The following is an 18,510-nucleotide window of genomic DNA, read 5'->3' as shown; positions in this document are numbered from 1 at the left end:
CATAGGGTTGAGCCCATAATTGGTAAAAGACCAACCGTTTAAAATTGATGATTTGATGGAGCACTACCAAAAATTATAAATTACTTAGTTCAAAAAAATCTTGCTCACCAAAGCAATGCTGGAGTGTGTTGCTTTAATCACAGAAAAGGAAACATACACATACAAACATACCTCTATTTGTTAATGTTGTTAAAAAAGAAGCAAACAAAATATGTTTCGTGGATATATTCCTAACAGTACCATCAGAGTTTTTTGTGTTCATTCTTAACATACTTCAAAAAAATTGCTGCTCTGAGGATGGGAAATAAAAAAGTAATACTTCATCTTTTAAACAGAAAGTTAATACTCATGATCTCAACATTTAAATAAATAAGTGCTTAATATAAGAACAAGTCCTTTTCTTTCTTTCTTTCTTTCTTTTTCTTTCTTTCTTTCTTTCTTTCTCTTTCTCTCTTTCTTTCTCTTTCTCTCTCTCTCTCTTTCTCTCTCTCTTTTTTTTTTCTTTCTTTCTTTCTTTCTTTCTTTCTTTCTTTCTTTCTTTCTCTCTCTCTCTCTCTCTCTCTCTTTCTCTCTTTCTCTCTTTCTCTCTTTCTTTCTTTCTTAAAAAATGTTTAAGTAGGCTTCACACCCAGTGTGGAGCCCAGTACAGGGTTGAACTCATAATCCTGAGATCGAGACTTGAGCTTAGATCAAAAGTCAGACACTTCACTGACTGAGCCACCCAGGTGCCCCAATAACAGATCGTTGTCAGGCAGTACGAAAGACGAATTAGTTATGAAAACTTTAAAAGGATTATCATGGTAATGTCTAGCTTCCACACTATAGTGAATTTCTCATTCTAGTGGACGTAATTATTTGTTTTGTGGATTTATTTCTTGGGCACCCACCCCCATGCACATAAGCACCATACCATCAGAGGCCTAAGCTGTGTTGTTAAATACCAGCTTTCCGATGCTTACCTGGCACCTAGTAGGAGCTCCAGAGATATTTGTCAAAGAAACAGATGAAGAAAGCTCCCTTATCTTATATACACCCTCTTCCAATGGAATGCTAATACAGCTGAGCAAAGGTGTCAAACAGAAGGTTGTTACTGTTGTTTTAGAATATAAAGGAGAAAAGGTATTATGTATGTGTGGGTTTTTACATAGTGTTTAATTAGAATATTGTCTCTTTAAAATGGCCCTTGATTTGGGGAAATAGATCCTCATTACTGTTTTCTTTTTTGTTTAAGTAGGCTTCATGCCCAGTGCAGAGCTCAACATGGGGCTTGAATTAATTACCAGGAGATCAAGACCTGAGACCAAGAGTCGGACGCTCAACTGACTGAGCCACCCAGGTGCCTCTTATTACCATTTTCTTGATGGACTTCATGAGAAGGCACATATTAATATGAAAGGAAGATATGTGTGGATCTGAGAGAGCTCTTTGTCCTGGTGAATCTACCACTGGGTCCACTGAAAGAAACTTGCAGAAGCTGCATTATAGTGAATGGGTGGTTCACGCCATCTGCTGTTTAAAATTAGAAATGATACCAGATGTCTACAGGTTCCATTAGACCTTGTTTTCTACAAAATATACATCCATCTTGGAATAACTTCCTCTACAAAGCAAAACAATATTGTATTAAAATTGGTTTATTCTAACTTCATAGGACCAAGGTGTTGCTACAAAGCACTTCAAATGTCTCTACACCAGCAGAAGGTAGAAACTCTACATTAAAAGGATTCCTAACCTCTATCAACTTCTTGCCAATACTCACTACCTATAGGGTTAGCCACTTCTGTTTTTCAACAGTTAATTTGCTCAATGCCCTGCTTCCGAATCCCCGGTTAGCTGCAGTGGACTAGCTGTCAGTGACAAAAGCCACGAACTACTCACTCATCAGTCTCTTACCTCCAGAAAGCCATTCTCAACCTTAGGTGGTTCACTGCAAGACACAGGGTGGCATGTGGGTGTGGGGCTACTCCACTGTCCTGTGGCTTCACAGGTGCTCTTCTTCTCCCCTTTGATGTAGAACCCTCTGTTGCAGCTGTAAGCCACAATGGCTCCAAAACTGTAGTTTGATCCACTTGCATAGCCATTCAGGATGCTTGGTGGCTCTCCACACCGCACGGGGATGCACCGGATGGACATGGGGGAAGGGCTCCACTGCCCGCCTCTCAAACATTCAATCTTTGCTGAGGTGTTCAGTACAAAACCTTCTGTGCATTTAAAGCTCACAACTGACCCTGCTGCAAATTTTGCTTTGCTCACAGATTCCAAGATGCTATAGGAAACAGATGGAGGTTTTTCACAGAAATGAGCTATACAACGGGGCATGGCCTGACCTTCTGGGGGAACCCACTTGCCCTGGGCATTGCAAAGGAGCTGGGAATTGTCTGCCAGGCTGTAACCATCTGAGCAATAGTAGAATGCAATGTCTCCAAATAACCGATGGGCAGTCTCTGGAGAGGCGTGTTCCACGTTGGGGGGCTCATCGCAGGAGACAGCCAAACACTGCTGGTTACTTCCATTCCACTTGCCATTGGCCAGGCATTCAATGGTGTCAGGACCAGCGAGGGTATAGCTATGAGATTGGGAGGAAGGGAATAATAACTAAGCATAGTATTTGAGAAAAGGTATTTGCATCTTTGTATATTCTGTTTTTATTTTTTTATCCTTCCAACAATGATTTTGCTTTCATTTGTTATTCTTTAAAATAGTATTTGCTAAGATGGAGGCATAGTAGGGGGACCCTAGGCTCATCTCGCCCCTCAAACACAACTAGACAGCTATCAAATCATTCTGAATAACCAAGAAATCGACCTGAGGACGGACAGAACAAACTGCACAACTAGAGGGTGAGAAGAGGCCACATCAAGAAAGTGCAGAGACGGTTTGGGGGAGAAATGGATCACAGGTGCTGCAGAGGGGAGAAAGCCCTGGTGGCAGACAAAGGCGACAGAGAAAGCCCTCAGGGAAATGCACACAGAGAGTGCTTCCCCAAAGCGATTGGCTGGGAAAATGAGAGGGGCTGATTTTCGTGAGTTTTTGCAACCAGCAGGGCTTGAAGACTGGAGTTTTAAAGATCGGCAGGCGTGGCTGGTGTAGAGACCTGAGGACGCTGCCCTGCTCCTGGAGAGAAGGCAGGCAAGCGGCCCAGGGGCAGATGGCGCGATCTGAAGAACACCTAAGTCACACGAGGAGACTGTTTGCTCTTCCTGGACAGCATCCGTGGGAGGTGGCATTCACAGAGTTACCTCTGCAGGGACAAAACAGCTGGCAGGCACCATTTCTCCCCCTTGCCCAAAGCATGAATGCAGAGCCACTGGCAGTAAACAGCACAGCACCAACGCTGGCTGCCTGACCTTCTTACACCAGGTCCCACAGCCCCGAGCTCTGCTGCTACCGCCCTTCTCGGGCAAGTCTGCCCCAGCACCGATGCAGTGGGCTCCTTTCCCTTTCAGACCAGCACAAACCCCTGCCCACATCATGTCTTCTGACCAGAAAGTTCTGCAAGGCTTCAGCTCTAGTGGAGGTAGCATCAGGTCTTACTGAAAAAGCAGAGCAGAGCACATCTACTTAAGGCTCACTATACTCTGGCCAAGGACCAAACACTGCCCACAGCAGGCAAGGAGAGTCTCAGCAGATGACTGGCCTAAAGGACAGAGCAGCTAAAACATAGCAGCAGAGTATACTCAGCACACACCAGACACCCCCGGAAGCCCCAGGCCCTGGACACCATATGACCTCTTCTTCACAAAGCCGTTCCTCTCAGAAGCAGGAAACGTAACAGGTTTTTCCAACACAGAGAAGAAGACAGAGCCAGACAAAATGCCAAGACAGAGGAATTCATCCCAAAGGAAACAACGTAATAAGGTCATGGCCAGAGAGATCTTATTGAAACAGATATAAGCAATGTGCCTGATGGAGAATTTAAAGCGACAATCATAAGGATACTTGCTGGGATTGAGAAAAGAATGGAAGACTTTAGGGAGGCCCTCCACAGAGATTAAAGAACTAAAAAATAAGCAGTCAGAAATGAAAAATGCAGTAACTGAGATTGGAAACAGACAGGATGTAGTGAACGCAAGGCTGGAAGAAGCGGAGGTACAAATAAGTGATCTAGAAGATAAAATAATGGAAAATAAGGAAGCTGAACAAAAGAGGGAAAGAATTATAGAACATGAGAATAGACTCGGGGAACTCAGTGAATCCATCAAATGTAATAACATTCATAAGAGTCCCAGAAGAAGAAGAAGAGAGAAAAGGGGACGGAAAATTTATTTCAGGAAATAATAGCTGAACACCTCCCTAATCTGGGGAAGGAAGCAGATATCCAGATCTAGGAGGCACAGAGAACTCCCACCAAAATCAACAAAAGGCAGGCCAACACCAATGCATATAATTAAATTTGGAAAATCTGGAAAAGCAGCAAGACAAAAGATGTCCCTCACTTACAAGGGAAGAACCACAAGGCTTGCTGGAGATTCTCAACAGAAACTTGGCAAGCCAGAAAGGAGTGGCATGATATAATCAATGTGCTGAATGGGGAAAACCTGCAGCCAACAATACTCTATCTAGCAAGGGTATCATTCAGAACAGAAGGAGAGATGAAGTGTTTCCCAGACAAACAAAAACTAAAGGGGTTCGTGACCACTAAACCAGCCCTGCAAGAAATATTGAAGAGAACTCTTTGAGTGGAAAGGAAAGACCAAAAGTGACAAAGACAGGAAAGGAACAGAGAAAATCTCCAGAAACAACAACAAATAATAACATGGCATTAAATACATTCTAATAATTATTCTGAATGCAAATGGATTAAATGTTCCAATCAAGAGACATAGAGTGTAAGAATGGATTAAAAAACAAGACCCATCTATATGCAGCATACAAGAGACTCATTTTAGATGTAAAGACACCTGCAGATTGAAAGTGAGGGGATGGAGAAACATTTATTGTTTATCACGCAAACAGGCATCAAAAGAAAGCTGGAGTGGCAACACTTGTATTAGAAAAACTAGATTTTAAACCAAAACCTGTAACAATAGATGAAGAAGGGCACTTTATCATAATAAAGAGGACTATCCAACAAGAAGATCTAACAACTGTAAATATTTATGCCTCCAATATGAAAGCACCCAAATACATAAAACAGTTAATGACAAACATAAAGGAACTAATTGACAGTAATACAATAATAGTAGAGGACTTTAACATTCCACCTACATCAATGGGCAGATCTAGACAGAAAATCAACAAGGAAATAATGGCTTTGAATGACACACGGGAACAGATGGATTTAACATATATTCAGAACATTCCATCCTAAAACAACAGAATACACATTATTTTTGAGTGCACATGGAACGTTCTCCATAACAGGTCACATATAGGCCACAAAACAAGCCTCAATAAATTCAAAAAGACTGAAGTCATGTCATGCATCTTCTCTGACCACAACACCATAAAAATAGAAATCTACCACAAGAAAAAGATCTGGAAAGACCACAAATACATAGAGGTTAAATAACATGCTACTAAATAATGAATTGGTGAACCAGGAAATAAAAGAAGAAATAAAAAAAATATAGGAAAACCAAAGGAAATGAAAAAACATCAGCTCAAAATCTTTGCATCAAAAGTGGTACTAAGAGGGAAGTTTATAGTAATACAGGCCCACCCCAAGAAAGCAAGAAAAATCTCGCATAAACAACCCAAACATACACCAAAAGGACTAGAAAAAGAACAACAAACAAAACCTAAAACCAGTAGAAGAAAGGAAATAATAAAGATGAGAGCAGAGATAAATGATATAGAAACTAAAAAAGCAATAGAACAGATCGATGAAACCAGGAGCTGATTCTGTGAAAAAAAAAAATCAACAAAATTGGTAAGCTTCTAGCCAGACTTATCAAAAAGAAAATAGAGAAAGGACTCAAACTCACAAACGAGAGAGGAGAAATAACAACCAATACCACATAAATACAATTATAAGAGAATGTTATGAGAAACGATATGCCAACAAATCTGACAACCTGGGAGAAATGGATAAACTACAATCCTACAAATCCTACAAACTTATAAACTACCAAAACTGAAACAGGAAGAAATAGAAAACTTGAACAGACCAATCACCAGTAAAGAAGCTAAATCAGGAGTCAAAAATCTCCCAGTGAACAAAAGTCCAGGACCAGATGGCTTCACAGATGCATTCTATCAAGAGTTAATTCTATTCTCAAACTACTCTGAAATATAGAAGAGGGAAAACTTCCACATTCATGCTATAAGGCCAGCATTACCCTGACACCAATAAAAACTCCACTAAGAAAAATTCCACTAAGAAAGAGAAACACACAACAACATCCCTGATGAACATGGATGTAAAAATTCTCAATAAAAAACTACCACATTGAATCCAACAATACATTGAAAGAATCATTCTCCAGGATCACTTGGGATTTATTCCTGGGTGGCAAGGGTGATTCAGTATTTGCAAACCAATCAACAAGATACAGCACATTAACAAAAGAAAGGATAAGAACCATATGATCCTTTCAATAGATGTAGAAAAAGCATTTGACAAAGTACAATGTCCATTCATGACAAAAACCTTCAACAAAGTAAGGTTAGAGGGAGCATACCTCAACATAATAAAGGCCATATATGAAAAACTTACAGCTAATATCATCCTCAATGGGGAAAAACCGAGAGCTTTTCCTCTACAGTCAGGAACAAGGCAGGGATGTCCACTCTCACCACTGATATTTAACATATTACAGGACGTTCTAGTCACAGCAATCAGACAATACAAAGAAATAAAAGGCAACCAAATTGGCAAGGCATAAGTCAAACAGTCACGGTTTGCAAATGACATGATAGTCTATATAGAAAACCCAAAAACTCCACCAAAAAATTGCTAGAACTGATACATGAATTCATTAAAAGTTGCAGGATACAAAATCAATGTACAGAAATCTGTTGCATTTCTATACATCAATAATGAAGCAGCAGAAAGAGAAATCAAGGAATTAATCCTATTTACAAACATACCAAAACCCACAAGATACCTAGGAATAATCCTAACCAAAGAGGTAAAATATCTGTACTCTGAAAACTATAGAACACTAATGAAAGAAATTGAAGAGAACACAAAGAAATGGAGAAACATTCCATGTTCATGGACTGGAAGAATAAATATTGTTAAAATGTCTATATTACTCTAAGCAATCTGCACATTTAATGCAACCTCTATCAAAATACCACCAGCATTCTTCACAGACCTAGAACCAATAATCTTAAAATGTGTATGGAACCACAAAAGACCCTGAATAGCCAAAGCAATCTTGAAAAAGCAAAGCAAAGCTGAAGGCATCGCAATTCCAGGCCTCAAGTTATATTACAAAGCTGTAGTAATCAAAACAGTATGGCACTGGCTCAAAAACAGACACATAGATCAATGGAACAGAACAAAAAAATCTAGAAACAAACCCACAATTATATAGCCAATTAATCTTCGACAAAGTAGGAAAGAATGTCCAATGGAAAAAAAAATCTCTTCCACAGATGGCTTTGGGAAAACTGGATGGCCATATGCAAAAGAATGAAACTGGACCACTTTCTTGCACCATACACAAAAATACATTCAAAATGGACTAAATACCTAAGTGTGCAACCTGAACCATAAAATTTCCAGAAGAAAACATAAGCAGTAGTCTCTTTGACATCAGCTGTAGTAACACCTTTCTATACAGGTCCTCTCAGGCAAGAGAAACAAAAGCAAAAATAAATTATTGGGACTACATCAAAATAAAAGCTTCTGCATAGTGAAGGAAACAGTCAACAAAACCAAAATGCAACCTACAGAATGAGAGACGATATTTGCAAATGACATACCCAATATAGGGTTAGTATCCAAAATATATAAAGAACTTATATAACTCAACACCCAAAAGCAAATAATCCAATTAAAAATGAGCAGAAGACATGAACAGACATTTCTCCAAAGAAGACATATAGATGGCCAACAGACACATGAAAAGATACTCAAAAATCAGGAATTACAAATCAGGGGAATACAAATCAAAACCACAATGATATATCACCTGACACCTGTGAGAATGGCTAAAACTAACAATACAGGAAATAACAGGTGTTGGCAAGGATGCAGAGAAAGAGGAACCCTCTTACACTGTTGGTGGCAATGAAAACTGGTATAAGTCATTGTGGGATAGGGTATGGAGGTTCCTAAAAAAGTTAAAAATAGGGGCCCTTGGGTGGCTCAGTTCGTTAAGTGTCTGACTCGTGATTTTAGCTCAGGTCATGATCTCACAGTTTGTGAGTTTGAGCCCTGCATTGGGCTTTGCACTGACAGTGCAGAGCCTGCTTGGGATTCTCTCTCTCCCTCTCTGTGCCCCTACCCTGCTCATGCTCTCTCTCTCTCTCTCATAATAAATAAACTTAAAAAAAAGTTAAAAATAGAACTACCATATGATCGAGCAATCACACTACTGGGTATTTACCTAAAGGGTACAAAAATACTAATTTGAAGGGATACATGCACCCTGATATTTATAGCAGCATTATCAACAATAGGCAAATTATGGAAAAAGCCCAAATGTCCATTGACTGATGAATGGATACAATGTATAAAATGATGTGGTGTGTGTGTATGTGTGTGCGTGTGTGTGTGTGTGTGTGTGTGTGTGGTGGAATATTACTCAGCCTTAAAAATAAAATCTTACCATTTGCAATGACGTGGACGGAACTAGAGTGTATTCTGTTAAGTGAAATAAGTCAGAGAAAAACAAATACCATATGATTTCACTCATACATGGAATTTAAGAAACTAAACAAATGAACATGGGGAGAAAAAAAGAGAGGAAAACCAAGAGACAAGACTTTTAACTATAGAGCACAAACTGCTGGTTACCAGAGGGTAGGTGAGCAGGGGGATGGATGAAATAGGTGATGGGGATTAAGGAGGGCACTTGTTGTGATAAGCACTGGGTGTTGTACATTAAATGTCAAATCACTAAATTCTACACCTGAAACTAAACTTACACATTATGTATGTTAACTAACTGGAATTTAAATAAAAACTTGGAAAGACAAAAAATAATATTTACTGCTTGAATATTGAGCTTACTGATCAAATGATGCTCCTTTAAGATATAGAAATATATCTTCATATTAACATTAATGCTTGTTTAAGTAAGGGAAGTGGACTTACAATTTTGGCTATTTAAAAAAACTCTAAAAATTGTTGCACATTTCTTTAAAAATAAGAATGACTCAGTTTAAATTTAGAACATCATCTGTCTACAGATGGTTTTAGTTGGTTGATTTTATCACTAGTCTTTGAAACAAAAACTCTAATGAACCATATGTGGCCCACACATAATTCATGCATTTACTCATATTCAATGATATTTAAAGCAGCAATTATAATTTCAGTCCGCAATGTTTCCTAAACCCTCAACCAACCAAGCGTTAGCATTTGGAGCTGTGTTCCACATACGGCTCTGCTATTCAACCAGTATGAATCAACTTTGCTTAATAACTCTCAGTCTTTCTTTCTGCCTTTAACATATTTTCCCATAGATGATGACAGATTAATGATTTGCAAAACCTTAAATTATTCTCAAGGGCTCTCTCAACAAAGTGGAACACAGTATCATGATACACAGTATTAGAATAATTATAATGGAGTCATCCTTATTTTTTAAAAAATTTTCTTAATGTTTATTCATTTTTGAGAGACAGAGAAAGAGAGAGCATGAGTGGGGGAGGGGGCAGAGAGAGAGGGAGACACAGAATCCAAAGCAGGTTCCAGGCTCCGAGCCATCAGCACAGAGCCTGTGAGATCATGACCTGAGCTCAAGTCAGACCCTTAACCAACTGAGCCACACAGGCACCCCTGGAGTCATCCTGATCTTGATTCTTTCTTTTGAAGAGAAAGATACAGAGTTTTAAAGGAATGTCTGGGGCACCTGGGTGGCTCAGTCAGTTGAGTGTCCGACTCCTGATTTCAGCTCAGGTCATGAGTTCACAGTTTCTGGGATCAAGCCCCACGTCAGGCTCTGCACTGAAAGTACAGAGCCTGCTTGGGATTCTCTTTCTCCCTCTCCTTCTGTACACCCCCGCCTCAAAAATAAATAAATAAAAAATATAAAGGAACGTCTAACACCTGATCAGTCCGTCATTTTGCTACTAATGAAGGATAAAAGGACTAAAATAATTTGGCAATTAACATAATCCTTTTTAGACATACAAATTTCTTCATTTTACAGATGAGTTAATGGTGGTTCCACAGGTTGAAAGAACCTGTCTGGAGTCACACAGCCGCAAGCAGCAGAGTTAAAAATCTGCCTTTGATTTACTAGATTCTAACACTTATACATTTTCCATGACATTGTTCTGTTTCCCTTCCTTTTTCTTTTTAAAATGAGGCAGATCACAATTTGCAGGTGTCCCATGGAAACTGCATTGCAGTGTCACTAGTACAAATTATTTGACCCACCCTTCAGCACAGATTCTCAAGTCATTAGTTAGCAAACATTTCCCCTGAGGTCCCTTTTAGTTTTATGAGGGATCTGCTATGATAGAGAGCTTTGAATCCCTTCGCCCTCGCTGTCAAGATTCATGAAATCTGTAGGAAACAAGGATCAAGGAGAAAAAGGCACAGCATCAGCAGAGATGTGAGCATCAACCTTGCTTACGGCCACATATCATGCTGTGGACAGAAGTGGTCTGGAAACACTCATAGATGTCTCTAACAACTAAGCACAGGGTCTACTACATTTCATGGCGATCGATAAGCTCTGCTCTTTCTATTAGAAATCAAACTTAGTAAGTTTTCAGATGGCTTCTGTCTAGAAGGATACAGGAAAGTATCCAAAGACAATATGTAAAGGCATAATGTTTTTAAAAAATCCATTATCCCAGGTTTGAGTGCCCAGATTTCACTGTTTCTATGTTGAATGTGCTCTGAGTAGAAATTCCATTTGTAGAGGCTCCTGAAGTTTTGTATTTTCATAGCACAATTTACATCCTTTGTGCACTTTGAACCGTGCATCATTATTTTCACGGGTCCCTTGATGCTCCTAGCATCAGTTGATTGGCAGAAGTTCACAGACGTCACCTGAGACATCCCTGATTTATTAGGATCCACCGTGCCATCTATAAAATGCTTCCTTTATTTCATGGGACCAGCTACTCTGAGGCAGAAGCATCTGCCTCCAGAACCTTCCTTATTCTTCGAAGCCTCTTAAGGATACAAAAAATTGTGTGTAGCAGTTTGGCAGCACTTTGTAAGGCCTCTGACCCCTGATCTTCAGGAAAATCTCCACCAACGACTCCTCCCTAACGAAAAATCACAGCAAAGCTCTTCTGTAAAGTAGTGGAAGATTACCACCAAATAAATATATGATGAATAAATGAATTTAAACAATGAATTTTCAACACTACCCATAATTTCCTGGAACCTACAATATCTCTTTCTCTGACCTAAGATCTTAGCTTTTCTTTATTACTCTCAATCAGCATTTAGTCCTTCATTAAAGAATTCTTAAGGACCATGCTATGCGCTAGAGTCACTTCCTTAGTACACAATGCAAAGCTAATGCATTTGCTTGTTTTATGCATCTGTGTCCATCCTGTATTCCTTACCCCATCCACTGCCTGGCGTACTGTAGGCCCCTTCACACCTAGAGAAGTTGCTTAAAGGAGAAACGATTGATTCTACCTGAAGAATGGAAAGAGGAGGAAAGCCTTCCCTATTGAAATGGCTTTTGAGAGGAATCATCAGAGAAGACGAGCAGAAAAGGAGTCACTCAAGGCTGAAAAGTAACATGAACAAAGGGTTAGGAGTATGGTATGGGTGGGGCATTCTGGAAACTTACAAATAGTTAGGAATGGTATATGAACACCTGAAGAAGGAAGTGGGGATCACTAGGATCTTGTGTGTTGCGGCAGGTGCAAGTGAACAGGATATGGTTTTTTGACAGTGTCTTTCCCAAGGATACTCAGGTTTTGGCAGACAAAATGTTGCTAGAGCAGAAAGATACTGAAGTGGTGTATTACCTGGATGACCCAAAGAGCACTGATTCATAGAAATAAGCAAGTTGGGAGTTTCATATCTTGTGAATGCCATCAAACTCTGTCCTCAGTCCCTATGGTCCATCAGTTTCCAAGAAACACATAACAGTAGGGTGGGGGATAAGGATTTTTATAGTCCAGTTCTACTAATGTTTCTAATTACAAGTATAAGACTCAACAAAGATAAGAGGCAAAGGTCCTGCACATACACAGTAAAGTAAACCTGCACAAATGGCCGGCTTGATGACGGCCAATATGAGTCTTTAGTGTTTCACTGAATGTAAGTTGAATGAGTCAATGGTGACATCCTTAAAGGATGACTGATTTCTAGAAGCGCATTTATTTAGAAAGAGAAGAGAAATGAAATAAATTTTTATCTTTGTAGGTATGTGTCAGCCTCTCGATTTGGCATTTTTATCTCTGTTATGTTCTAATTTGCACGTGTCAGTGTGCATTATGGCTTTGGGTACCAAGATTGAAAATGGACTGCAGACCTACAAAATAGGCTCAGAGAGTGACTCTGAGAGGAACAGGCTTGTAATCACATCCATTTAAGAGGAACAAGTGCAGACTGGAGGCTGAGTTGGCTGAAATGTCTGTCTCTCGGCACCAGAGTAAGGGATCCTTTCTCAGTCAGGAGATGTGTGAAGGGCTGGGATCTTTTCCTGAAGCCTCCCCATTAGCTCTAATGATCCCTTTGCAGGAGAACCTCAGGACCAAGCTATGAATACTCGAAGGTGCGAAAAAATTTATACTGAGTAGTTTCAAGAAGTGAAACCAAAGCTGGTACTTGAGACCAGATAAAATATTCAATAAAGATGGAGATTGAGGTTTATTAAAAAAAAACAAACAAACTCTTCCGGGGCACCTGGGTGGCTCAGTCAGTTAAGTGTCTGACTCTTGATTTGAGCTGAAGTCATGATCTCACAGTCGTGAGACTGAGCCCTGCATGGGGCTGTGCGCTGACAGCATGAAGCTTGCTTGAGATTCTCTCTCCCTCTCCCTCCGCCCCTCCACTGCTCACATGCACCGTCTCTTTGAAAACAAAATAAAAACAAAAAGATGATCTTCAAAATATGTCAGGTAGTCTTTCAAGATGCTAAAGAAGGATATATTTTCCAAATGACAAAAGAAAATAGGAGTTGTTAACTATTGGCTAGATTGAATTATAATTGGTCTCTGATCCGACTGCTGCATTCCTTCCTTATGTTTGGAGTCTGAAGGTGTGTTATGATTTCTGGGGAACATATTTCACCTGCTCATTTGTTTAAAAGAATCATTTAAAAAACAAACAGTTTTGTACAGATGATGACACACACCCTATTTTGGCCAGCAAAGCAGGAAAATTGGAATTGGCACAAATCTCAAGTGCTGGAATATTTAATATTCTGTGACATATTGTATTCTCATTCAAGAGACATTGGGGACACTATTACAGACCCTCATTTAAAAATCAGGGCCTATACGGGGCGCCTGGGTGGCACAGTCGGTTAAGCGTCCGACTTCAGCCAGGTCACGATCTCGCGGTCTGTGGGTTCGAGCCCCGCGTCGGGCTCTGGGCTGATGGCTCGGAGCCTGGAGCCTGTTTCCGATTCTGTGTCTCCCTCTCTCTCTGCCCCTCCCCTATTCATGCTCTGTCTCTCTCTGTCCCAAAAATAAATAAAAAACGTTGAAAAAAAATTAAAAAAAAAAATCAGGGCCTATGTATTATATAACAAATTGTTTTACTCTGTAATTCCAAGGAAAAATGACCCACTGGTATTACAGTGATGTCATAGAAGGGAATACTCCAGGATGCATTTGCTGTAATTCATTAGCATCTTTCTGGAATAATGTTGAAAAATTCTTTGAAAATGGGCAGAGTAGTCTTCAGATGCAATTTTCAGTGATTTGATTCACACACTGAGTGGAAGCCTACTAAGGGAGCATGTGTGAAGCTTTATGAGAGACCTCCCCAGTGGATTATTAGCTCTTCTCTTTTTAAAAGAAGAACCTTAAAAGAGCCTTAAAATAGCAGCATACTAGATATGTAAAGAGCCGCAATTTAATAAGAACGATAGAAAGTATAAATTTCCATCAGCAGTTAATTCTGTTTTCAATTAAAAATGATCAAAATTTTTATCTTAGTATATTCAGTAATTGGATTTAAAAATCTATATAATTAAAGACGAGCCAAAGGGAAACATTCTATTAGGATTTTAGGATATCAATGACTCTTCTTTCCCTCTGAGCTTCTTATCAAAAGAACAGACACATAAGGATGAAAAGGAAAATGAGAGACAAGTTACCATTTTATTAACTTGGGCAGACAGCTGAACACTTCCAGCCCAGTATTTTGATAAAAGGTGAATTTTAAAGACCAATTTTAGGGCAGGAGGCAGAAATCCACTTCTTGCTTCTTTCTTTCCCTGACACTCATCTTACCACTCCTGTCTCCTAAAGTATCGGCTCTTCCATCTAGAGTTGAGAGCGGTTCACTCCCCCTTATTTCAAGGAAAGGTCTGTACAAAGGACAACGTCAATATGAGAAGAAACAACGCTGAGACTGAAGCAAGAATGTGTGTATGTGGACTCACTAAGCAGGCCTGGGTGGCTCCCTAAGCAGGCCTGGGTGCCCTGTGTGCAGGGCAGTGGGAGTTGAGGCAGCTGGAGAAAGAAAGAGGCTCTAATCCTCATATCAAGCCAACAGTATCTTGGGAAGCAGAAAGAGACCGCCAAACAGGCCCATCGCCCAAAAGCCATCACTTGCACACAGTGATGCCATCCTGGAAGACACAGTGCATGCTGGCCTATGCCAATCAATTCCTTGGGGGAAGAAACACAAAAGGAGTGGACAGACAGAACTTCTACTTCTGGCCATGCCACAGTCTGAAACCTTCCCTCTACCATATTTGATGGAATATAACAAAAGTTATTATGCACATGCCAGAAATAAGGAGGGAACTAACAGAGAAGTAAGCCTGTGACTGGATGCTGCAATTGCCATGGATTGGGCAGGGAAGGGAAGAAGAGGTGGTAGGAAATATAACTTTGGAGTTGAAACAGGGGAGCAGCCAAGTATCGGACATGGATCTTTGTCCTACAAGGACATTCATTGAAAGGACATTCACTAGAAAAATTCCACCTAGAGGCCCAATGAGAGGAAAAGTGAGATCTCTGTATTTGTTGGGGCCCTGGGTGGGTAAAGAAAAAGTCCCTGCTAAGGTAGTAGTCCCTGGGTCTCATCTCACGTGGATTTGATGTCAGAATTTATACTATTTACTTTATATGGAAAGCCTTCAGATTTGTAAATTAAGGTAAAATTGGGTTCTTATCTGGTGATATCCCCTGGGTTCCTGATAGAAAAAATAATCCACATACTTAAACCATAAGGGATTGTCATGGAGAAAACAAGTTTTGCTTACTCTAAGGACACAATATGAAATTACAAAACATACATGATCATGTTTTTCATCATGAATCAGTCAGCAGGCAGAACAAACAGCGAGATTAGAGTACCAACAAATTGAGACAGTAAAAAAAGTTCTAACATTAAAAAATTATATGAAATAAGTATGTTGAAATAATTAATAATAAAAAAGACACAAAATCCTATCAAAAAAGGAAAAGATATTTAAAAGTTATTCAAAAAGAAATATTTGAAAAGTAAACAAATATAAATTCTAGAAGCAAGAATATATAAAGTACATTTTTAAAAAAATTGATGGACTCATTTAAAAGCAGATTACAGATAGTAGAAACTGTAAACTAGATGATATATGTGAGAAAATTACCCAAATTGCAGCCCAAGTTTATAAACAGATGGAAAATGTGACAGACTAATAAACACGGAGAGAGAAAGGAAAGGTCCAATACATAAGGCTTAAAGAAACAGAGAAAAGCGAAAGTGAAGAGGAGGGAATATTTGAAGTTAAGATAGCTGAGAACATTCCAAAATTGGTGAAAGATGTGAATTTTCAGAGGTAAGAAGTACAATGAGTCCTGAACAAGATGAATGACAAAATAACACATTTTTAGTCATATCATAAGGAAATACTAAAACAACAAAGACATATTAAAAATAAAAAAGCCAAAGGGGAAAGATATTACTTATAGTGGAACAACAATTCATTCAGAATTTCTCGATCTCCGCACTACTGACATTTTGGGCTGGACACTTCTGGGTTGTGGGCTGCTGGTCTATGCGTTATAGGCTGTTTAGCAGCATCCCTAGACTCTATCCATGAGAGCTAGGAGCACCTTCCCCTCAACTGTGACAACCAAAAAAGTCTCCAGACGTTGCCAAATGTTCCTGGTGGGCAACACTGCCTCTGGTTAAGAACCCCAAGCAGACTGATGATGGAATCCTCAATAGCAACATTAGCAGCCATAAGGCAATGGAATAATATTTTCAAAAATGTCTTAGGAAGAAAACTATTAGTGTAGACTCGTATACCCAGCTAAACTGTAATTCAAGAGCAAAGTTAAAGTACTATTATTTTTAGACAAAGATTGTAGAACATACGTTTGGTGAAAAAAAAAAAAACGTAAAGGATATGCTTTAGGAAGTGGAAATATTAAACCCAGAATTAAGGAATGGGATGCAAAAAGCAATGGTGATGAAGAGATTAATAAATGTGAGTAAACCTAAATAAGCGCTGACTATATTAAAAAATTACTAATTTGGAAAGTTGTAAAAAAAGGGAAATAAAATATAGTGATGAGACATTTAAGATGAGAGGGGAGTCAGAAGTTATTCATGCTTTCCAAGATCTTTGAGTTGTTCAGAAGAAAGGCAAAGATATTCAGTATGACCTCAGGGTGGGGATGATTCCTTAAATTTGACAAACACACACGCGCGCACACACACACACACACACACACACAAATATAAAGTAAACAACTGATAGATATCAAATAATATCTCCTAAGGTTTAAAATATGCATATTTCATGACACAACACTAATTCTTGGTGTCTGAGCCAGAAACAGTCTCACTCATATGTACCAAGAAACAGGTGCATCTGATATTTACTTCAGAACGGTTACATCAGCAAATAAAGTGGAAACAAATTAACCTTCTACCAGTAGAGAAACGGGTGACCTACAGATAGTTCATTCTTCCAAGGGAATACCTTATAGTAGTCAAGATGAATTCTGTTAATTTACACGTATCAATAGAGAAGAGTGTAAAACACGTGGTAAGCAAAACTCAAGCTTCAAAAAGACACTTAAGAGTACTAAGAGTCATATTCAGAAATTGAAAGACATAAATCAATAGAACATTGTTTATGGAGACATACATATGGAATAAGGGGAAAATGAACATTGTTACTTCGGGGAGAATGGGAAAGTGATAAGGACGGCTTCTCGTTACATTTGAGGTACTCTACTGTATTATTTTTACTTCATACTGTATTTCTTTCATGAAAAGAAAGCTATTATAACTATGGCAAAAAAATTAATATGTACTTGTCTCTCAAGAATGGATGCTCAGTAACTTTAAATACAGATTAATGACTTTTTGTGGTTTTCTGTATATTTCAAATGTCTCATTGGCCATTTGGCCAGACAAAAGAGGAGTACGAAGGCTTTCTTTCTATCTGGCCCTCCCTGTAGCATCCCAAAGAGGAGGGAGGGTATGCAAAGGGGCATCAATGTTCTTCCTCTCGCCTAAACTTTTGCTTTCAGAAAAAAAATGAAAGCTATCTCTTAATAGTTTTTGATGTTTTTCATTTAGAACAAAATGTAGATGGGCAGTGATTTGTGACTGCGGGTACTTTCTATTAATTTGATTAACTATTTAAGATAGTTGCCCCCTAAATTATTAAAATGTTATCACTGTATACAGCAATAATGGTGACAGAGAAAATAAAACAGCCATTTTTACACATCGCACTTCATGCATGTTTAAAGCACTTTCTTAAAACTGTTCTCAGGCCTTCTAACAGCTATGTGCTTTAGGTGGGTAGATTCGGTTTCCATCTTTTCAATGGGATGAAATCTCCCACAGAGCGTCCACTTGCCTAAACCAGGAGGAATATGTAAGATAATGTGGCCCAATACCTTCATGTTTTAACTATAAAGCTGGAATACTATTTATTCTGCCAAACTTTCATTGTTGTAGAAGGGGGCACATGAGATAATTCATGTGAAAGTCCTCTGAGGAATGTAAACCCTCTATGAATGTGTGGATTTGTTGTAATTTTTATTACTGCCTATAGTACTTTTAATAAAATCCTTTTGTATAATATATAGACTTAACATTAGGCAGACTCAGAACTCTTGTGACATATTTTAGGTGAATTATTCGTAAAGAAAAGAAGAAAAATGTTAATTTGCATCTATAGAGTGATCTTTAATATGTAAAAATATTTGTAGACAAAATTCTGGGAAGAAATACAGTAATTACTACCATTTATCTTTGGGTAATTAAATTTTTTTTGATGTTTA

General features: G+C 38.9%; 1 protein-coding gene across 1 annotated transcript in view; it reads right to left on the bottom strand.

Annotated features, from left to right (window-relative positions):
• The window catches only part of LOC125916981 (sushi, von Willebrand factor type A, EGF and pentraxin domain-containing protein 1), a 97,364-nt gene that overhangs the window by 27,427 nt on the left and 51,427 nt on the right, over positions 1 to 18,510 (bottom strand). The window contains exon 28 of the mRNA XM_049623242.1: positions 1,894 to 2,566. Coding sequence (XP_049479199.1) covers positions 1,894 to 2,566 — 673 coding nt within the window. The remainder of the gene's footprint in view (positions 1 to 1,893; positions 2,567 to 18,510) is intronic.

The sequence above is a fragment of the Panthera uncia genome, unplaced genomic scaffold, assembly GCF_023721935.1.
Source record: "Panthera uncia isolate 11264 unplaced genomic scaffold, Puncia_PCG_1.0 HiC_scaffold_1375, whole genome shotgun sequence".
Lineage (NCBI taxonomy): Eukaryota > Metazoa > Chordata > Mammalia > Carnivora > Felidae > Panthera > Panthera uncia.
Note: the sequence above shows the minus strand (reverse complement) of the source record. Positions and strands in the feature narration are given on the sequence as shown.